Source organism: Notechis scutatus, chromosome 1 (genome assembly GCF_049901735.1).
Source record: "Notechis scutatus isolate UNSWTSFEM ecotype Mainland chromosome 1, rNotScu1.2, whole genome shotgun sequence".
In the NCBI taxonomy this organism is placed as follows: domain Eukaryota; kingdom Metazoa; phylum Chordata; class Lepidosauria; order Squamata; family Elapidae; genus Notechis; species Notechis scutatus.
In genome coordinates, this window is record NC_142009.1 from 83,042,111 (window position 1) to 83,065,936 (window position 23,826).

At 36.8% G+C, this 23,826-nt stretch overlaps 1 protein-coding gene and 1 long non-coding RNA gene across 19 annotated transcripts in view; one reads left to right on the plus strand and one right to left on the minus strand.

The window, feature by feature from the left end:
- The window catches only part of ARID1B (AT-rich interaction domain 1B), a 426,965-nt gene extending 418,993 nt beyond the window's left edge, over positions 1–7,972 (minus strand). For all 18 annotated transcript variants that reach the window (XM_087969691.1, XM_087969777.1, XM_087969760.1 and 15 more), the window contains exon 1: positions 6,201–7,972. In XM_087969691.1, coding sequence (XP_087825817.1) covers positions 6,201–7,961 — 1,761 coding nt within the window. In that variant the 5' untranslated portion in view covers positions 7,962–7,972. The remainder of the gene's footprint in view (positions 1–6,200) is intronic.
- Positions 7,973–8,221: 249 nt separating this feature from the next.
- Positions 8,222–22,905, plus strand: LOC148132888 (uncharacterized). Its single transcript, XR_015750312.1, has 7 exons — positions 8,222–8,321; positions 12,860–12,928; positions 14,855–15,060; positions 15,153–15,378; positions 16,955–20,133; positions 20,294–20,402; positions 22,679–22,905. It is a non-coding gene; the product is annotated as an uncharacterized LOC148132888 (long non-coding RNA).
- Positions 22,906–23,826: the final 921 nt, after the last annotated feature.

The following is a 23,826-nucleotide window of genomic DNA, read 5'->3' on the forward strand; positions in this document are numbered from 1 at the left end:
TAATCAGCAGGTAATGGGAAACTATTTTAATAACAATTGAGACAGAGAAATATATAAAATCCACATACTAACATCAATCTGTGTTTTAATGGGAAGAGATACAGATGAATAAAGCAGAAGTGCTAGACTTTTAAAATGAGGAAATGGGGGACAGTAAAAGGACTATATTCTTAAAATAAATAAAGTAGAAGAATCATGAAGAGACTAAAAGTTGCTTTTTTATTTCTTTTTATAGGTAAAATACTAGTTAGTTTTTCAAAGCTTAGATATTTATCACCATTATAAAAAGTATTGGTTATAAACAATTCTATTTTCTTACGAATGACAATGGTGAATAGAATTGTTAAAATATAAAGAGCACATCATAGTTTATCAAAAAGTGTGATTACCTGTTGCTCATAAACTTTTCTGACTCTGTCTCAATGAAATTGACAAATTTGTATTCCAAACTGAAATTGAATTGAGTCCATTTCAAATACTGAATTAAGTTGTTTAGAAAACCAAAAATATTCAAACCCAATAAATGTGAAATCACTGGAAAACCTCTATCCTCTTATTGTTCTTTTTAATTGTTATTGACAATTAAGAAAAATTCAATTGTTTGTTTGGCAATTCATTTGGCCAAAATAGCATTTTATCATAGTCTTGGTTTATAAGAGTATCAGAGTATCTTCTAAGGTCACCATCTTTACTGACATCATCTAAGACAAAATCTGGAATAATTGTGTGAAATGCATTCAGTATGTTGGTGAAATCTTGTTTTAACATTAGTTTGCAATTGCTAACATCCTCAACAGAGGTGACCCTTTATGAAATAACGTACCTTTGTTATTTCATATTTGAAAATATTCAGATATACAAAAATAAAAAACCTAGCTACACTGTTTATTTAGTTGGCCTGTCAAATGAGCAATCACAGGAAGTCAGAAAAGACAAAAAAAAAGACCTGCACTTAGAAGATGTGCTTATCAATTACTTTAATAGGGACATTTGGGGAAAAAAAGAAAAGCAACTGATGATACAGGCTCTGATCCATGAAAGCTCGTTAGTTTTATATCTGAGAAGAATTTCACTGATTTTGAAGACTATTGAAACAGGCTGTGTTAAGCTACTCCAAATTATCTGACTAAAGATCTTAATGCAGTGTCATGCTTTATGATGCTCTGCATGATACAACTCATGGAATATGCCATCCTAAGCTCTTTTGTCCTGGCAAATGAATGCTTCAGGAAAGTAGAAACTTTAGCACATTTGTGCTTTTTTTTTTTCTGAACCAAGCATGTGTGTAATCCCAAAGGAATGGCTTGTGACAGCACTTCTAACTTAAAATCTTAATAAGGGAAACAGAGCTTTGGATCAGGCTAGAATGTGCAAACAGCCTTTAACTATTAAAACGAAAGGAGAAATCAATTCCATGATTACCTTTCATGAGTTCATAAAAACATTACCCCTTTTCCCTCACATCTCTGTTAATAAATGACACAGATCATCAAGACTGAAAGTAAGCATTTGTTCATGAGAAATATATTAAGCATCATAGGACAGGAGACAGCAAATTTCAAAGCTGTATTGAAATGTAATGCCCTACTGGAGCCTTAGTAAGCTTGAGGGCAATTATATAAATGAGAATGCACATAACGTTGCTTCATAACATGCAGTATGTGAACATTTCGGGTCAATCAGACTAGACTTAATATGCTGAGTAAGCATAATTAACCTAAGAGTGAAAAATAAGATGATGCCCATCTTATATGCTGTCTTTTTCCCAAACACACAACTTTATGCTTTTTCACTTCCAGCAATATGGAAGATACAGCAGTTTGAATAGTGATTTGGATTTATTTTCTTTATCATCATTCACTGAATTGAAAGAAATGTCTTTGCTTAAACTTCCTTTCTAAATTTGATCTTCTATTTGCCTACTGGAATAATATAGTTTGTATTTGGAACAAGGGGAAATAGATATGCATGCTGCTCCAACATCATGCTTATAAATATTAAATATTAGGGCAAATATTCATTTTAAAGATGCAAGTTGAGATCTTACTCATGTGAGCAGCACACTGCAAACATCCTACTATTTTCTACAACAATGCCAGGGATAGGCCTATCCTTTTAATGAAGAATTTATACATATTATGGGCAGTTTGATCTACTGATTGATCTACTACAACTACATTTATATTTTATGTGTTAGGAAAGCATAATCTTGCTTCATAGAGAGTACATGGTGGAAAAGTCTATAAAACTGACTAGCTCAATAGTTACCTCAAGCAAAGTTGAATGTAAATTTCAGTTGAAAACTCAATATTCCAGCATCCTTAATATTTCAGAAATCAATAATATGCACTAATGTCCTCACTATTATTAGTGATAATTATAACAAAGAAGCTATTAATTATATTGCTCCATTACCACAGAATTTATAATTGAGAATTTTAATCAGAAACTAATGCTGAGCATATAAAGGGCATTGTTTTCTCATATTAGTATTATATCGTATTAGTAGTACTATAGCTATAGAGCTGATATTCATCAGTGTCCAGGTTGTGATCCTGCAGTTTCACATTACACTCAAAACAATGAATTAGAGCTAATTCAAAAAAAAGAGAGAGAAGGGGAACTTGTTTATAGATAACTTAGTCCTATAACAAGGGCTGCGATTTAAAAAATAAATAAACTACCTGATGTTTTTATAATTAACAATTATCTAGTGAAGTCAAAAGTTGAAAAAGAAAGAAAAAGATAAGTAACAAACACTATGCTTTTATATAATCTATTAATCTATAACATATGTAATAATCTAACCTATGACCATCTGAAATGTGAAGTATTTCTTAAAGTAACCTGTATCAGTGACTCCTCATCTTTAGCATGTATAATCACAAAACTAGTAAATAATCAGATTAAGTCTGAGACTCTTATGTACTTCTGTCCTAATAGTACTACTTTTGATCTTATTTGTAACTATATGGATGCTGCAAAAATAGAACTTGAATAGTTTCTCTAGATTTCATGAGATTTTCATTTGATTATTATACGTGGTAATCTTTTTACATTTGGGAAGAGCTATGATTAAAATAATTTAAGTTGTTTTATTAAACAAATGAGATGGGAGTATTTTGCTCAGAACAGAATTCAAATCCTATATATTGAAAACAAAGATACCAATAAGCATTAATGCCATCAAGCATCCAGATAGTGCTCTGATTTCTATTTTATTTTACAGAGAAGATTGGTTACTGTATATCTGGACTGAGCATTACATTGTGCACATATGTACAGGTATATCTATACATTTATTTGTACACACATGGGCATTTATAAATAGATACATCTCATATATATGTTCTGGTAACCATTTTATTCCACACATTTCAAATGTATAGTTTTTTTGCCCATAGGAATACAATAGACGTATATAGCTATAATTTTAAGAGTCTGATCCAGAGAAAAATAATATATTTTAAAAATAAAAATATATTTATTTTGATAACTTTTTGCTTTTTAAAATAGAAATGCCATTTTGGACTCTATTACTTAAATAATTTGAATTGTAAGAGAAAAGTAACAAAAACATACTAATGAATTATATTCATTATGAACGTTACTACCAAATGCTCATATGTTAAAGAAACTTGTCAGACTACATTTTATAAATTGCATCCAAGATATGATGGTGGTGAACAAGTATTTGTCCTCACAAGCAGGATATGCACCAGTTAAGTGTAAAATCTATTTCTAAGGGTCATGATAAGGTCATTATGATTCTGATCTCTTTTTTAACTAAATTGAAAACTTACTATTTTCCCATGAAGAAATCATATAAAATCCAGTTTATCTTTTCAACATATTAAAACTATATGCTAGAATAATCTCATTTACAGTACAGAAAATAAAGCAAATATTTTAAATTGAACTGAGGTTATATATACATACACATTTTGCTAATGATTTTATTAATCTTAGGAAATTAGAATAAAAAAAGAGTTCTTTGAATTTTTACTTCCTCATAAAGGAGAGGAAAAAGAAGATACTAAAATATTAAAGCAATAGCATAAAAACAATAAGTCAAATATGTTTTCAGTCTACCCAGGATTCAAATTATTTTTCTGATTATTTTTCTGATTAGCCCATCACTCATTACTGCAGTCCGTTTCTATTCTAGGACACAATCATTTAAATTTTATTTTAAACCTGAGCTATTTGGTATCTCCAAATAGTATATATGAAAATCTATTTTTCTTATTCCTGTCCCTTAAAACAGATTCAAAGATTTAGCATTCATAATAACATAGTCTTAGTAAGGAAAAAAGTCCCTAGTAATACTAAAATATTACTCTTTTAAAAATTGTTTATTGCAAATTTAAACATAGGTTTGCATTTTATCTTTTAAATAAAAGAATGAAATGAAGTACAGTAATTTCTGTTTCTAGTCAATAAAGCAGAAATACAAAACAGGTTTTTTTTAAAAAATCAGTTTTCTGAATGTTAATGTAATTTAGAAGCAAACAAAACCCAGACATTAAGCAATATTAATAAGTTATCTAATAGCTACATATCTAAGGGTGTGAGCGATACAATAGTAACCAATGTACAAATAAAATTAACATCACATATATATATATATATATATATATATATATATATATATATATATATATATATATATATATATAAATGCTAAGGTAATATGAAATTCTATAAAACATCAATACTCAGCAAGAATTCAGTCACACAAATACAGATCTAATAAATGCGGCACAGCACAGGAAAAAAAAAATCACAAGTAATTGGCTAGAATTCTGTTTATTATCTGTCCCAATGACTTAAAACTTAAAATATTTATTAATGCTATCAGAACGAAGGCATTTTCCAAAACCCATTAACAAAAACAAAAAAGCTAAACAAATATGCAAAACAAAGTGAAGAAAGGAATTAATCCCCCTTTCTAAAAAAAACTGAATGTTTATTATCATTGCTAATGTTTAATATAATACTAGTGGTGTGCTAAGTTCCACTTAACCTCAGCTATCTATCGAGGACTGCCAATTATTTCAGCTTCTTCTAAGAACATGTAACCTTGCATCTGTGAGCAAAAGTGCTCAGTTATTATTTGTGGCAAGAATTTTTGTGACTGTACTGCTCAGCAATTCTATTTACATCAGCAATGCTAAATGCCCAATGGAGAAAGGGGAGCCAATCAGATGGCAGATTAGATGTCAACTCAGAGGCAGCTGTCTGGAGACTATTACAGCCAGTTTACCTCCACAATTCAAATTCCAAACCTCGCAAAGGAGATCAAGTCACTCTTTAGGCTCAGACAGCAGAATAAGAAACATCAAGGGCGCGGAGTTATTTCCTATCGTTTTAAAGGTGCTAAAAAAGAATCTCAAGCAAGCATTGTTCAATCACCATCTGATACCTATTAATTTGGCAACCTACAAGATGCATATAATCAGAAAAGATGTATAGTCACCAAAAATCCGGACTGTTGATCTCTTGCAGCATTCAGGCCTTTTCTAGTTTAAGAAAAAGAGCTCTTTTCACTTAGAACACAACGGATTTTTAAAATGATCTTCCTCTATATGCTTTTAAACTGAGTGTATCCAGACTGGAAAGGCAGGAGAAACATGCAAAAAGAAAAGGTCATCCGAAGAACAACGTAAGCCTTGAAAATTATCAGTGGTAGGGCACATATACAAGCTACTTAACCTGTTTCTGCTAGGTTTTGGAATACAACTGCATCCAAGCAAAAGCAATGTGTTAATAACTTTAAAGGTCTTTTTTCTGAAATAATCAGGACAGGATAAAGGCAGCATAACTGGCACAACCAATAAAATGACAGTGGTCCCTCCCTTTCCCTCTCCAAAGTGGTTCTCCTCGGGGCCTTGTGTGTTCAGATTTCTAATAAGTCTAGAGTAGGAGCACTGGGTGGGGTAGAGTGGGTCTCTTGTATTGTTCAGCCGTCTCATAAAAATGGTCTTATTTTTTCGAAGAAAAGTCATTCCCCCTGTGATGCCTCTCTAACCTAATCAGAGTCAGACATTATGCATTATCCAATCCTGTTAGGGAGGCAGCAAGCAGTGGAGATGGAGTAGTAGAGGAAAAGTAAAGCAGAAAGTAAGGGTTGCATCGGACACATTAATACACGAAGTTAAACCACACAACGGTTTGCTCTTTGGGGTTCTTATGGTTACCTGGTTCCTGCTGAGGGTCTGTCCAGTGCTTCCGGGGCTCATAGCAGGGTGATTTCTTTGTTGTGCAGCTGCCCAGGCTGGGTTTGCAGCTCCATACTGGGAGCCCATGTCCTTGCCCATGACTGCCTGCTGACTTCCTGGGGCGGCTGCGGCAGCTGCTCCCTGAGCCGGCTGCTGCGATGGGGCACCGCTGGGGCTACTATAATCAGGGTAGCCTGTGCCATAGCTCCTCATCATGGGGCTGGGGGAAGTCAGCAGCTGGTTCAAGGTTGGGGTGGCTCCAGACGGGTGTTGGTTTTGCCCGGAGAATCTTTGGAAACCCGCCGCCCCAGATGCCTTTCCCAAGCTCCCGCCGCCGCCAGGGCCCAGCATCATGCCCTGCTGGTGCTGCCTGGGGGAACTCAGCACCCCGAAAGCAGAGGACGAGCCCCCATAGCCGCCGCCGCCTCCTCCTCCTCCTCCTCCTCCTGCAGCCGCCGCCGCCACGGCTCCTGGTCCTGTGTTAGTGCCGCCGCCAGGCCGGCCGTAAGCGCCCGAGTAGTGGTTGTACTGGCTGTTGGCGTAGCCTTCGTGCGAGTTGGGCAGGGGGTCCATGATGTTGGGGGCCGCCGCGGGGTGCATTAGCCCCATCCCGGGGCTTTGTTGTCCGCCATGTTGATCAAAGCAAGGCCCGGCCCGGCTCGCTGAGGAGGCGCCTCCGCCGCCGCTGCCGCTGCCAGCGTTGCCGTAATAGCTATTAAACTCCGAGACACCCACCGCTGAGGGGCCGCCGCCGCTGCCGCCGCCGTCTCCTCCTCCAGTGCCGCCGCCGCCGCCGCCGCTGCTGCTGCCGCCCGCTCCCTGAGGTGGTGGTGGTGGTGGTAGCGGTGGAGGCGGCGGCGGCTGCTGCTGCTGCCCGCCCAAAGGTCCCAAACTAGGGTGGTCGTAGCGACTGTTGAGGTGCTGCTCGCCCATTTTGTCCGGCGGCGGCGTCGCCTCTTCCTCGTCCCCGCCTTGATTCAGCAGGGGCTGAGGCTGCGGCTGGTTCTGGGGCTCGGCCTGTCCCCCCAAGCCACGGTCTTTTCCTCCATGTTGCTGCTGCTGCTGCTGCTGCTGCTGTTCCATGTCTGCGCTGCTGGGCTGAGCAGCGCCGCCGCCGTTGTTGTTGCTGCTGCTGCCGCCGCCGCCGCCGTTGTTGTTATTCTGCATCGGATGGTGCTGAGGCGGCGGCTGTGGCTGGAATTGATTTAGCTGTTGGTGTTGAACTGCATGGTGGTGGTAGTGATAGTGGTGGCGGTGGTGGTGAACGTGGGGGTGCTGGGCACGGAGGTGAACTGGGTGCTGGTGCTGGGCACGGGGGTGGTGTGAAGGTGCGGCGGCAGAGGGATCGCCTCCAACGCTTTGCAACTTATGATTGGGAAGCAGCCCTATCTCCATAGGAAAAGAAGAGGAAGATAAGCCCGACACGCTTCCAGGGTCTTTTAGAACCAGTTCCGAGGAAGAGCTGCGGCCGCTGCTGGTAGCGTTGTTAGGAGCCGCGGCGGCGGCAGAAGTTGCATTACTGGCCATGTTCACTACATTAGCTTGGTGAAGATGGTGATCTACATTATTCAATCTGCTGCTGCTCGTCCCATCTACGACCCCCAGGAGCGAGCCAGATCCAGCAGCTCCGACGGTGCCAGCCCCAGAGTTAAAATCCTGGCTTAAGTTACCCGTCAAACTCTGGGTTTTGACCTTGCTTTTGCTCGCACTCATCGGAGCCACTGCTACTTGCGCGGCCATGATCGAGGAGACTCAAATATCTCCCTCCCCTTTCCTTCGCACACAACACCCCCCCCCCCCCCACTTTAGAAAAACTGGCAAAACAAATAAGGGTGTGGAATTGACAGGAGCAAGAAAACTCCAAACTGGCCCCAAAGGACGGGGGGGGGGAGATTTATTTGATGGAGGGAGGAGGGGAAAGCCTGTATGATTATTGCAGGCAAGCGCGCTCACGCGCGCGCTCACGCGCAAACCGCGGCTTTTTTCTTTCTTTCTTTTTTGGAAAAATGACAGAAAAGTCTCCTCCCAAAGTCCTTGATGGAGATCAGAAATTGAAGAATGCCTTACGGTCCATGCCTGTTCCTGCTGTGTGATTTCATGGTGAAAGTTATTGTTGTTGTTGTTGTTGTTTTTAGTCTAAATGAAAGTTTTTTCTTTTCCTCTCTAGCCCGGATATGGGTAAATACACGTCTGGCTGAGCCTATCAGGCCCAGCATGGCTCGGGAGAGAAGGGAGGGAGGGAGAGGCGAGGAGAACGAGTTCTAACAATTATTATCCACTTCTCTCTGATTATCCTGGTATACGTGGAAAACGCGGACTGGATTTCTCTTCCGTCTCCTGCTGCAGCTCTTATGGCAAAGAGGATCCTCTGGAAAAGAGAGAGGGGCAATTCGCAGCTTCTTTATGGCAGCCTCCTTTCTGGATCAGGATAGCTGACATAGAACATGATAAAACCAGGGACGGAAGCTGCCTCTCCCTGTTTTCTCTTATTCAAAGACGTGTGAAAAGAGAGGGGGAAAATGTTTTCCCTTGGAGTAAGGGATAAGGTTTTCTAAAATATACCACCTTGCTATTCTCTTCTGGGGCAAGCAAGGTTATTTCAAGTAGTAAGAAAGAGGAAGAAGAAAGAAAAGGGAAGGAAGGAAGGAAGGAAGGAAGGAAGGAAGGAAGGAAGGAAGGAAGGAAGGAAGGACTGACTACGTAGTGTGAATAAGAAAAAAGAACCAATTCATTTTGACATTAAACCTATCTATGGGGGTATTTATTTATTTACGTTATTCAATTTAATGTCACCCAACTTTCAAAAGTTTTTAGCAACTACCACACAACAACCAAACCATAAATTATTCCACATCTATTGTCATTTATCACGCCAGGTACACAAAACTGAGTAAAAGATTAGGCACATGAATAAATTATCAAACTCTCAGAACACCAAGTAGACAGGTACAGTCCAAGTACCATATGTGATAAGACATGCATGTAAGTCTACTCAGCTCAAGATAAGCTCTTAATATATGCATAAAGAGATCTTCATTCAAAGGACTGATCCAACCTACTTTTGCATAATGGGTTTCTTTGCTGGATTAGAGAGAAATATCTAGGTCAGTAAGACAAATGCCTGCATTTGTTATTATATGGAAAGATAAAAACATGATATAAAGATGTCCTTTTTACTTTCTACATTTATAATCAGAATTTGTTCAAATGCTATATTTTTCAGGGTTGATATTATTATAAACTATTAGTGTACATCTTTAACAGTAAATTTATTTCATGCCTCCTGCATTTTTTATTAAATAGAAATTTCAGTATAGCATATAACTTCCAATTAATAAATTCATAATTGTTTCTAAGGCTGCTGCTATATCTCCATTTACCTGGGAATGAGCTACAATAAATATATGGGCTTATTTCTAAGTATGGAACTGTTCTGCTGACTGCAATCCTCATACAATAATTTTTAGAATATATTATTCTAAAGCTCTTAGACTTACTTTTGAGGAATGTATTGCACAATATTTCTCTAACAAGTAGTAGGTTATCCTGCCAAGCTGGGGGGGTCCATTTGGCCAGCGGCCAGCCCACCGGTCAACTGCATCTTTTTTGGGTGGCCTTATCCTTTGGCATGAATGGAAATGGTATACTATAAAAGCAGCAACTGGTAAGTTGTACAATGTATAAAGCAAAGCTATCAAGTATCATTTGTATTGACCTGCTTAAAATGAACTTTAATCCATTAATTGATTGATTGATTTAAAAGCAGCTCAGGCAGCTGCTCAACTAAAATTGGCTGACATCCTTTGAAAATATGTTAATCTAGATCTTTCACCCTTTCAAGTACAAAAGGATGCTAGAATGGCCACTTAAATTATCAACATGGTCTAATTATTCTAAATTGGATGCAAAGATTGCTGCTTCTGCAGATGATGCTATATTTCCAGATACAAATAGTTGCATATGAAGTGTGTATTTATAGTACTTTTACTTTGTTACATGCTTCTTATAGCAGTTTGTTTAGCACATTGGTAACATAAATATTTTTTTTACCGCAAAACAATTTCTTTTCTCAATTCCCAATATTAGTTTGTTCTGTCAATAACACTGTTGCCAAGTAGTAATACACTGTATATCTTTTTGCTGATTGTATCATTTTCAGCAGCATGTGTGACCAGCAGTCTGTAGCAGCAACATTTCTGAAATTGCTACTGTGTCCAGCTGTCTCAAAATCCTAATAATCATTTGCATTAATGATGCTCTTAATACAATTATTATATACAGGGCTGTTTTCAACATGTTCTATTAATTTGTATGCACAGCAAGGATTTCCTGAAGAGAGTAAAATATTTCCAGCACTATCGTTATGTCCCTTAACAATGGAATTACATTTGGTGTATGTAAAACATCTTTGATGATCGAAAGAATGATTACTTTTCATTTTGTTAAATTATTAGGTATAGAAATGACTTGCATTTATATAATAGCATTTTGCCACTATTAGCATTAACAAATTAAGGGCTATTTTAATGCAATTAATATGCACTGTACAGAGATATCTACTAAGACTCCATTTCTAATCCACCAATTAAACCAATGAGAGGTATGTTATCTCAAAAATAAACAGCAATCTTGGTTTTAAATTTACAGTTTAAAGTATGTAGTTATCTATTAACTTAAAAACATGGAAACATTAAATTGGAAGGGATCCTTTAGACAGCCAAATTCAACTTTTTCGGTGCGGAAATTCATTTTAATTTCTGGGTTTTTCTTTGTTTAAACACATATAGTGAAGAAAAGCCCATCACCTCTCTGCATGTGTTTCACTGTTGTATTGCTGTTATTAGGTAGATATTTTTTTTCTGACATTCAGTTAGAACTGCCTCTCTATAACTTAATATTTCCCCATATTGTATTCTCTGGAGTAAGTGAGAACAGATCTTGACCTTTTTTCTACATGACATCTTTTCAAATATGTGAAGAGTGCTGTAATATTCTCCCTTAGTCATCTTATCTCAAGGTAAAACAAACCCATCTCCTTTAATCTGTCCTCATAGGACTTAGTTTCTATTAATTTTCACTGCTCTTCAAACCTGTTCCAATTGCTCTAGTCTAGATCTTTTTTATGACATGTGGTGCTTAGAAATGGACACAGTACTCGAGGCAGAGTGTGACTAAAGCAAAATGAAGTGGAATTATTACTTCTGGTGATTTGAAAATTGTATTTCCATTGATGCAACCTAAAGCATCAGAATTTGCTTTCTTTGTAGCCAAATCCCACTACAAGCTGATCTTCAGGTTTCAGTTAACAACTATTCCAAGTTCTTTTGTCCAAGGATCATTATTAAGCCTGGTATCCCTATCCTATGCATTTGATCTTTTCCCCCCAAGTAAAGAACTTCATACTTGTTTCCATTAAATTTCATACTTTTACCTTCAGCCCATTTGCCCAAATCTTTTGACTTTTATTTCAGTAGTCTAGACCAGGGGTCCCCAACCACCGGGCCCCGGACTGGGACCGGTCCGTAGATCATTTTCTACAGGGCCGCCGGTTTGCTGGGCACCGCCATCTTGTTTCGACGAGAAAGTGCTTCCGGGTGAGCTTTTCCGGTTGGAAAGTGGCGTTTGGGTCCTGAAGGAATCCTCACGCCTTAGTTTCATCGAAGGGGGGGCGGCTTTGAATGAAGAGCCATCCCGATGGTGGAGGAGATTAAGAAAGCACAAAAAAGCACAAAAAAGGTACAAAGGAGGAGTTGAAGGTGGCGGGGAGAAGCAGGGGACGGCTGGCTGGCTGGTCGCTCGGCTCGCCTTGTCATGCGTGCTGATGCCGGTACCGGGTCACGGATCATTTTGTGATGCCGGTACCGGGCTGTGGCACAAAAAAGGTTGGGGGCCACTGGTCTAGACTATTAGCCATTCCATCTAATTTTGGGGTCATGTAGAGATATGCATTCTCACTGCCTCTTCACCCAAATCACTAATGAAAATATTGAAGAATACAATAAGCCCAAGATTGATCTATGTATCGCACCATTGATAGTTTTCTCCACCTAGATAAGGAATTAACATTTTTGGATTACAATTTGAGTCAATTTTAGGTCTACATAATTTCCATGTCATTCAGCCCATATTCACTAGATTATTAATTTATATATAACAGGATATTTTGTGAGAGGCTTTTCTGAAGTCAAGATATGTTTATAGCATTTGCACAACCAGTAACCACGTTACCCGATCAAAAAATGATACTATAAAAAGTGATTGTATTGTACTATTACAAAAATAATTCTACAACAATACCATGGGTACGTTTATTGTGTTCCTGACAACACCCTCACCATTAACTCCATAGAATATGAAGTTTGATTACAACCTCTGCAATATTAATTACAACTATGAAAACAATTATTTGTTGTTATGTGCAAACTTGTCCCACTGAAATTGGAAGGACTACAGAATGGGCAGGGATAGAAATAAGATTACACTGTAAGAATAACTTAAGTAGATTTAACTGGAAGTATGACAAAATTCTGTTTAATTTTTAGTGAGATTTACTGGTGGCTCAATTATGCTAAAGTGTGCCTTTTGTTTTCAGGTGTCTCTAAATTTTCAGCATCATTATAATCATTCTTATATTTCAGTTGCTTTTTTCTATACCACAAAAGTCAAAATTGTTACATGGTTAGAAGCGGATAGAGTGGGGAAAATTGGTAAGTAATTCTAGTAGGAAAATCAGGTGTATACCCAAGGGTCATTATATTCTGTAACGACAACAAATTGGAATTCTATGCAAACTCCTAGAAAGGGTATATATTTCATCTTTGTAGAAGAGAGAATAACGTAACTGTAACCTAAATTCTTGCCAAGCAATCCATCAGCTCTTGCCAGGAGAATACTTCATCTTAGTTATTGAGCCTTTTTGACATTTTCTTCTAGATGTTCTTCTTTTCTGTATTCAAACACTAATTATACATGTTAAACTTCATGTGGTTATTATTTAATGTTTTCATATATAAATAGGTATGCATATGCATATTCTAAAATTCAAGGAAAACTCACTTATTCATTTATTCTTTCATATATCCACACTTAAACTGATATGCATGTGTAATTTAAGACTCCTGATAAGAAATATTGGCTCAAACTCACTGGGGCTTCCTCACTTATTTTCCAGATAGTTGCAGACAGGATTATAAAATGCAGGACACCAAGGACATATGATTTTAATTGGTTGGTTTTCTAGACATTGGAATGAAAAGTGTTCGTGTGTTTTACTCCAAATATCTTTGTGCCCAAGCTAAAGATGGAACATTGTACATTAGTTTCCAGCACAATTAAATTAACCCAGAAAAGATGCCACATGCCAATTCCCTCCCCAGTGGTAGGTAAAACCATTAAATAGCATTTTAGTTTCTGAGCAACTTACCAAACAAAACAAATATCCTAGTATTTTTTCACACTGAAATACATAAAAAAATTCCCATAACATAATTTTATACCTGCATAAATTTTTAGGGTTACACCATAATTGGCAATTGCCACATGTACTCAGTTTCTATCTGCCAGTTAGTCCTTCAGTCATTCCTCCTTTTTGTTCTGGTTAGTTCTGTTATATTATTTGGTATATACATTTACAGTAAATGTGTAAACATTCTTGCATTAATCTTATCTTTAATGTTTTCACTACAGCTACTTTTTTCAAAATAGTTTTAACAGGTTTTACATTAAACAGGTTTTAATTAATTAATGCAATTAATATATTTTTAATTGAGAGACTTTATAGGGACAATCATTCTGTAGGAAAGCAGCCATCTTTGTGGATTCAAATCTTTTGGTAGTCCAGAAAAATAAACCATATTTGAAAAAAAAACAAAAAACCTAAATGAATCTTTTTTCCAGACTATTTTTGCAAGGGTGACTTTTCATCATACTCCAGGCAAATAAGGGCAAGGCTTCTCTCATTCATGTATATTTTTAAAGAAATCTCACACATATTTTGGACAAAGAAACACCCATACTTTCAAACTATCCTAAAAAAAAAAATCTTTGGCAATCTTTTCAGTCAGCATTATGGAAAAGCTCATATATTTAAGCATGGCTGAAGAAGAACAGTTGATTAAGCAAATAAACTAGTTCTACCCGTTTCTGTTGCAATACAGTCACAAGCTCAATAGTGTTTCTCTCTTGCCTGATTCAAAAAAGTGATAATAGTTTAGAGGGATGTCTTTTCCTTCAAACACTGAATGACATTTTTTATTTAAAAGAAGTTTCTATATATAATGAACAATCATCTTCATTCATGATTTTTTCAAATACCAGAAACAGTATGTGTAAATATGTATATCTTTAATTCGTTAAATGATTAACTAGCTGTAAAGAAGAGGCAATAATTGCTTCATTTTAGAAATGACTTATGCCTTAGTTTGATTTCAGGCCAAATCAGTTTTATAAATCAGTTCAGCTGCTCAGTTTTGGTACAGCACAAATTCTCTGTTCATGATTGATTGGAAATTCATAAAAAGGACATATTGAGCCCAAACAGAACACAGCGGGGTTGACCGAGCAGAGTAATGTTTTAATTTTGTTACTGTTTTCTTATTAAATTGAGTCAGAATTTGTTTTTGGTGTTTCACCAGGTGGCAGCATCTGGCTAACCTTGTCCAGACTGAAAAAAGCTAAACAAGATTGGGCCTTGTTAATAGTTGGATGGGAGACCACAAAAGAATTCCAGGACCTTAGGTTATTTGAAAAACATAATGGAAAGTGGTATTGGTGAATCATTGCCAATAAAATTCCATGGATATGTCCTTGAATTGCAATTGCAGTGCAATTAGATTTGCATGTAAGATGCCTTTCCTTACATTTTTCAGCGCCATGAGTACTTTGTGAAATAATTTGATTCTGAGCATGACAAAGTAATGTTTTTTTCAATAGGAACATGCACCAATTTCATCATTCAGCTGAAAATTTATTCAGTGACGTGCAAAACAGCCTGATTTATTTCAAACCACTTCAAAGTGCTTGTGGTATTCAATATGGGCTTCCCATTAATGTCCCCTGGAAATAAAAAGAATACTTTTCTAATTACAGACAATTGGATAAAATTCAGAAGAAATAGTAGATTGTTCAAAGAAGGCTGAATCTACCAAAGTTCAAAGTGGTAAGTGTGCATGAATGCACAGACATGAATTCTTCCATAACTTTCTAATTTATTGATTGAATTTGTTGGAGTTTTTTTTTGGGGGGGGGAGAGATTCCCCTTCTGACAATCAAGAAATCTGCTTATGATTGTAAAATATGACATTGTGGGTGGCACATACCTTTTTGGTAATTAATAATAATAAATACCCTCTCTTCTTGAGGATATTTCAAGTTTATTATAGTCACAGACCAGCATATTCTGAAAACATTCATGAGAAGTGAACCTAACTAGGAATTTGGCAGAATTTCAAAAAGATAGCTCCTGTCAGCTATAGTAGGTAGATTAGAGAGAACATGACCCAATTCTATTTTATTGTAATGTTACATTAGCAGAACCTTGCAAATCTGAAAGTACTTGCATGTGTCTTTAATAGCCCAAGAAACCAGGGAGGGTCTCTTCTAAGCTTCTTGCCCTGCCCACATTCCTGCTATGGGCTAAGCTGCCTTTTATCTGAAGGTTCCCTTGGTTGTATCTCATTCCCCAGACTTCAAGGTCATTCCCACATACCATTACAGCTACACAGCTGGTTTTTTTTTTTAATGAATCCCCAAACAAAGGAAGTTATTTGTTTTCTCTATACCGCTTTCATTTTTATATTTTGGGGAACTATTTGTATGTAAATATTGAACAGAACAGAGGTATGTTTGGCAAGAAACCTTACAAAAATTCAAAGCTCAAGTACACAACTTACTTAGTTATGTTTAATGACAAACAGTTGAAAACACAGTAGAATTGAGAAATGTCTAATGAGACACACTAGAAGAAACATATGAACATCCAAGGTTTTCCAGAAAACGATCATGTGTCCCAGATCCTTATTTTTCATTAGCAACCAAAATGCTTGATATTTCTGATCTTAAGAGAGAGTTAAAAACAAACTTCAGCACTCAATACTGGAAAACTTACAATATACAGTATTACTTTAGCATCTCTCCTTTTAGTGGGGAGTCCCACTAAAAATATTTGCAATGAGCTGTCAGTTACAATCCTCTATTTTTCCTTTCTCCACTCTAATACCTTCCTTGCATCAGTTCCTGGAGGAGTAATACATCACAATTAGGAGACACATTGTCTTTGTCTCTGAATAATTTCAAATGCTAATGAAGCTTTGGGGAATTCAGATTCGAATTTGGATTGCATGGGAGAAGCTCTGCTTTGATTGACCATATCCCAAATCTTTAAAATCAGCTTAATTCTCCTCTGAATTTGGAATCCTACACACGTCTATGTTGCATCCAAAAGTCACTTAAGAGTTTCAGTTAAGCATCCATGTTTATAACTTATAAACATATTTAAATATATGCATTTTATTAATATTAAATTATATTTAAAATTATATATATATAATTTTAAATATAATTATATACATACATACATATATACATACATACATACATACATATATATATATATATATATATATATTTTTCTTAAGTTTTCGCGGGTACTTACATGTATGGCATTCAGCTTTGTTCGGGTATTTTCCCATGTCACAGTAGTTGTGCTTTTAAAGTTGTAGCGATATATTCTTTAGCTATGAAGTTTCCCCAAATTGTATCCTGAGAACAAGGATGGATCTTGAGGCCGGTGTGGGAGCAGAGCAGAATTCTAAAATCCTACCTTCTGTGCCACCATTCCCCTTCTCATGGTCTTCTCTCCGCAGATGTCCTGTTGCCCTTCCAGTCCAACATCAATTTCCCATCCAATATATCACTTATCATCAAGCTGAGGACAGGAAAGATCCAAGTATTCCCAAACCACTGGATAGCAACAATCTCATATGTCTCATATTAGGGAGGAGAGCTGGTTATTTCTCTGAAATTTTTGTATTCCATTTTAGGAACTACTAATAGAAGAAACTCCATTTAAAGAAGGAGTAAAAGCGTACAATAATTTTAATACAATAGACTGGTAGTTCTTAGAAACTATGTAATTGCTCTGGGTAATTCACCTATTCATGTTCATCGCTTGACTATAAATAAGACCTTATGAATGCTTGCCATATGTGAAACAGCCGTCAAAGATCAAGCATCACAGAAAAGCACTTCTTAATAAGTTAACTTTATTTCAAAAGCATTTGAAATAGTTTCTGTCATGATTGTCTGTTCAGCTTGGGGTGCTGTTTTATACACAGCGCTATTATCTTTAAAGGATGGATGTAGTAGTAGTAAGAATAAGCTTGACTAATCTCGTCAGAGGTTTTTAAGAAAATTTGTAGTCACACAATAAAATATTCTGGTGGGCCTCATGCACTCCCCAGTACCTCATCTATGGTCTTCAAAATCCTCAGAAGGAGTGACGTTTTGGGGCCTTTTTATTTAGCCTTCGCCTAAGAGGGTTTAATGGGCAAAATGGACTGGTTTTTTTTCAGTGGCAAAATATGCCAAGAAAATTTACTTATACATTCTAGCATATTGGTCCTGGGTAGAACTTGACATATCATTTTTCATAGTGTTAGACATTACAAAAGAATTAAACATTACACAACCTGTTTCATGTTGTACACTTTAGGCCTCAACAAAGTGTGCTGCATAAAATAAAGATGGGGGCTCAGGCAACCCTAAAAAAAAAACCCAAACATTGCAAACTTGGGTTGTGGAAATGCAGAAATAGCACCCATCCTCTTAACAAAAGCAGTTTCACCTTGAAAATAACCACCTTGCCAAAATATGCAAGCGTAAACGTATTTTGACAACAAAAGATCAATGCATGAGGATCAAGACAGAGAAGAAACAAGAGATCTTTATGTCCATTGCTGATGTCTCTAATAAGGACAGTAGGGTTGATGAAACACAAGAATTGCCCTAAGACTTGGTGATGTAAAAAACAGCACCTGCCCTTTGGACTATGGTTGAAGGCTTACATGACCAAATATTCCTCCCTACCTACCACGGATGACCAATCTTTCTGCAAAGTGCAGTTGAGTTTTTATAAAAGTATTTTTCTACTTTCAGTGTTATCAAAGGAGAAGGGACTGGATTTTTCTAGGGGTGGATTTTTTTGCATTTATTAGGATTCAACTGCCCACATAAATTACAGCTTACTTGTAAAAGCAGAAAGTGTAAAAAGAAACTGCACTGCTTTAATTTGACAATGCGCTGCTGAATGTCAGTGGTGCAATCCTGAGTGACTCTGTAAGGTGTAAGAATCTGTGGGAGCCATGAACAACTTACAGACCACAGCTTGTCCCTCTTTGATATAAATGCTCAAGATAACACAGACTTCCCTGACATATATTGTGCAGGTGTTGTTTTGTATGTTAAAATATTGAATCACATGAATGTTACATGCCTGCAAATCCCTGCAATTTGAATGTTGCTATTCCAAACCATCTCAGAGAGAATTGCAAAAGGCACACTAGTGTTTTACCCCAAAGAGGAAATCCATTTTATTTCCCATAAATAAACCTTTTCCTTATTTCTTTTCTTACAGGTTCAGGATACTTTCTTACTAAATCTAATGTTAAGCTTACTTGAACCAAAAAAAACCCCAAAACCCCCCTTTTATCCGAAAAAAATCTTATTTCTTAATGAATGTCAGAACATTGGAGGGATGAGTAAAGCCATTGTTTTTTTCTTTATTGTCCACTAAAGAAACATTTGTGATTAACCTGAAAAGAGAATTAGACTGATTTCTTCAGCTGGAGGCAGTGGCCTCAATAATGTTCTCCCTCATATCTGGCCTGTTTCAACTAAACTGTTCGAATTGCCATATAAAGATTCGACAATATGGCCCTAACTACTTATGAAATGAGCAAAATTACTAGTCTTCACTTAGGTGGGTTTTAGAGAAACTCTTATCAGCAAATGTGTTTTTCACCAGTACTGTAGGGCAGGTTATAAAATTATCCTTCAAAAGGTCATTAATGTAGGAAATGGAGAAAATTATTAATTTCCTAGAATCAAGCGTGGGAATATTTTTCATCACAGTGACACCTAGCTTTAGAGATATCTATGAATAGCAGGAAATGGGTTAGAATAATTCACCAAATAAAAGAAAAGAAAAGAAAAGAAGAAAAGAAAAGAAGGAAGGAAGGAAGGAAGGAAGGAAAGATGTATGGCAAAAGCCACATTTTTATTAAGTTGCACATGGGGTGCCAAACTCGCCACATCACATTGCCATCATGTGATGTTTCGCAACCTTTTTCCCATTTGCGGAGCTGGGGTGGGTGTGGCCTGCGCATGATACATCCACCAGTTTGACACCCCTGTGCTAGGCCATCTAACTGAACATTGCCTGTATTACCGGAATATCTTAGAGAAGTAGTTCATGGCCCTTGCTTCAGATAACTGAGCTATGGGTCTGCTTCATCAACTTGGTTATGAGATAGATACTTGATGGCAATGTTTAAAATATATCCCACAAATGTATGGTAGGGATTTTATAATAGTGTGACAAACCTAGATAACTCAGAATAAAATGTGTGTGAAATAAATATATAAAAATCAAATACATATATTGTGCAAACGTATTTGCTATAGAATCTTTGTAGGCCTGGGATATTTTACAATAGTATTAAAGAAATCACCAATAAAACTAGTATCAAAACAAGCAACAATCAGTACTGTGTAATAATGATGGATAAAGATAGTACCCTTGAGTTTGCAAAGCACCATCTAGTGGCTAATGTGTTCAATTGCACTTTAGTGCAGGTAATTAGTGATGGGCAGGCATGTTTGGAGACATAACCATGGCTGGAAGCAGGAAGCACAAGTGAGAAAAAGAAATGAGCAAATATAAATTGTTCTATTGTATATTTCTATCTTAGCACAATTAACACATTGGTTTTGTTTCCTCACTGTAATGGTCTCTTCTTTTCTGGACTTCCTTCTTTGTAGGCTTATGTCTTTAATATGTTTTTTATAACTAACAGGTTATGTTCAACCATTCCATAAACAGTTCCTCTTAGCGGCAGAAAAATAAGCTGGCCAACTTTCTTATAGTAAAGATTCTTTCAAATATGAGTAATCACATTTACACTGGTGAGTTGCTAGACATTATATGTAACGCATTTATCTGATTGAAAATGAGATTCTTTAAAAGATTTCTCAGCAGAGGTAGGGTTTACTTTAGGAGACTGAGGAGTGGAAACAGGGCAGGTCATGGGACTCCTTCCTCTGTTATTACCATAATATCGTTGCTCAAGACAACAGGGTTCCACTGCACATTACTCTGCTAGCACAGAAATGAGTTCCTATAAGAAAACCAAAGAAGCAAAACTAAGAGCACATAGGTAGTGATGGTAGTTTTCTTGGACAGAAAATTGTCCCTCCACCCAAGGTTGAAGCTTTCCTTGCACCTTGGAAAAGCCTGGATTTGACCAGCCTCATGTAGTACGGACAACACTGAAATGAATTCGCACTAGACATGGCAGATGCCCTCTATAAGTGGGGCAAAACGCCATCATTGAATTGTGACTGTGGGGCTGAAAAACAAACTATCCAAGACATAATATACGGTGTCAAAACAGGGCCTGTAATAGAGATTTTGATGATTTTCTGGCTGCGACAAATGAAGTAAAAAATTATATTTGTAACTTGGATATACCTTTGGAATCTTCCTTTTAAGGTTTCAGACTTTATACTCTATGTTTTATATATTTATATTCTTTTTAATTGAAATATGATGCGAATGTGCCATATGATAAACAAACAAATAAATGAATGAATAAATAAACAAACAAACCTAATTTCCTTTCCCATTGCAGAAGATTGGACTAAATTTTCCTTGGTCCTTCCAGCTCCACACTTTTGGGATTTGCTGCCCAGTTGCAAGAAGGAGGGAGGCTTATGAGAGGAAATCTAACCATATTAGTAGTCCCTTCCATATGTTCTTGCAATACTTATGTTCTGGGGAAAATGTGGGGAAGCATTATGCACCAATGGCTTTCTTAGCTTTGAAAGGCAATTAGGAAGAAGTCCAGGGATGATCTCTAGTTCAATCATGCATTTGGTACTTCATGATACAAAATGGTAATGCTTGAAATCTAAATCTTCCAGTCCCAGATTTCATTCATACTTGGAAAGATTCCCTATGTAAGATTAAATCCCACCATTGTTTGGGGCAGCTGATGAAATGATCTCCACTGTTTCAAATCCAGGCATCCATTTGCTGTCCCGAATCAGTTTTGAATACCTTGTATGGTTATTTGAAACAGAGATGTATCCAATTCTGCTTTGGGAAAGCAACGCTTATAGGTGTGGTAGAATAACACTTGTTAGCATAACTTCCTTCCTCCTATTTCTCCCTCCTTTTAAAGAAATACTTCTAGGGCTTTTGATATGTTAATATAACAAACACTTAAGATAGAACCCGAGACTCAGAAGCAAGCAGCAATTAGAATTAAATAGCTGTACAATCCTTTGGATTAAAAGGCCCTGGTTAGTGCTAGAAAGGGACACCTCCCCAGACTAGACTGGAAGTTGAAAAAACCCCACAGAAGAAGACGGTGGCGAAGAAGACGGTGGCAACCCACATACATATTGCTGCCAAGAAAACTTCATGGACATAAATCTATATCCTACTTTTCCAAAATCAGCTACGGATTGACTCCAAAATGTGAGAAAATAAAATCCACAGTCATTAAACACAAAGTAAATAATAATGTATTCAAAACAGGACAAGTGGATTAAAAGTCAATTAAAGTCAGTTAAAATCACAATTAACATTCAATTGCCACCTATTTAAAACTGAACATTATGAACCAAGGGCTTGGGTAAATCTTACAGGCTTCGTTTTACCTGTAATGATATCATCTGTAACAGAAAGCAGGACATGCCTGGATCTGTGTTTCTCAAAGTAGGAGCATTAATACAGAAAGGATTCAGTCAAACCTCAATACAAGGAAAGTAGTTGTGATTTCAAGATCAGAACTGGTGTAGAATAAAGGCAATAAAGCAACACTGGATCAAATTAGTCCAGTGTTTTTCAAATTTGCTAGAGTTAAAATTCCCAGAATTCTTGACACTTTCTTTAGCTTGAATATTTACATTATATTATTTAAATGGAGAAACACGATTAACCTCCAATTTTCCCACTTCTGTTACCTGCTTAGAGGCATGCTGAGTATTTTTTTTCTCCATTTATCTTACCTAAAACATTAATTTGCCACCATTAATATCATTCATTATGTGTTTGGTTTAGTGATTATTATTTTTTCAAACTCCATTCTAGCTCCATTAAGCTTTAAGACAAGGTTTACTATTCTTCCAAGAAAGGAAGACTGCACATCTGAAAAAGTTTTATTGTTCATTTTTAGAGAAAACAACAGAATGAATATGAAGGCTGAAATCCAGGGCGCTATGGACATCGTGTTATTCCCCACATGTATCTGCTTATGTTGCTACATGCCACATAGCAAATCTCTTGATGCTTAGGAGAATTTCAATTGCATTTTGTATTATAGTATGCTACAGTTTCTCAAAATTCCCCAGAGGCTCAAGGAAGCCCTTGAGCATGCCTAAAGTAGCTATCCCAAATGTGGACAAAGTTGCAAAACGTTAAAATTTCTAAAAAAAAAAAAAAAAAAAAGCAAATAACTAGTACGTATTATGATGGATTTTTTCCCTGTTTATTTGCCTTTAAAATGTGGTTCTATTTTCTTGTTTACAGCAAAAGGGAGTTAGAGCCAAATAAGCTGTTGCAATATAGACTCCTTCCTTCCTTCCTTCCTTCCTTCCTTCCTTCCTTCCTTCCTTCCTTCCTTCCTTCCTTCCTTCCTTTCCTTCCTTTCTTCCTTCCTAATAGCTGTCTAATAACTTTGACATCAACACACAGCTGAAAGCCAAATAGACTGCTGAATGCCCAGATACAGGCAGTTACATAGATGACCCTACACAAAAGGTGCCAGGTTGACTTTCCTAGCCAGCATCGGTCAAATCTAAACAGGATCTGTACCCAACATGGTGTCTGCCAGGACTCATTGTTTAAGTGGAGTCTTGTCTCTACCCCTCAGTGTGACTGTGGTGCTCCTCGACAAAATATCCATCACTTTGTGACCGAATGTCCATCAAGAGCTTACAATGTCTGGTTTTTTTTTTCAACATAGACCACCCTATCCTTGAATGGCTGGGTGGACTGGATATTAACATTTGAACCACTCTAAGTCCATAGTAATCTATATTTGCCACATGCTAAATAAATAAGTCCTCCCTCCCTCTCTCTCTCCCTTTTGTGTATGTGTGTGTGTTTATATATATCTAACGGCATATACATAACTATATTAATTCTCTTTCATGCTGCTGAACAATTTTCTCACAATTTTAACTTCTTTAAGAATAAAATTTTAAAATTGCATATTACTTTGTCTTCTTACCATAGTTTCCCTGACAATGAATATAGCTAACTTGCTTGTCATTTGTACTAACTGTGTAAGTCCCGTAGTCTCTCACTGTCCATAAGTTACTT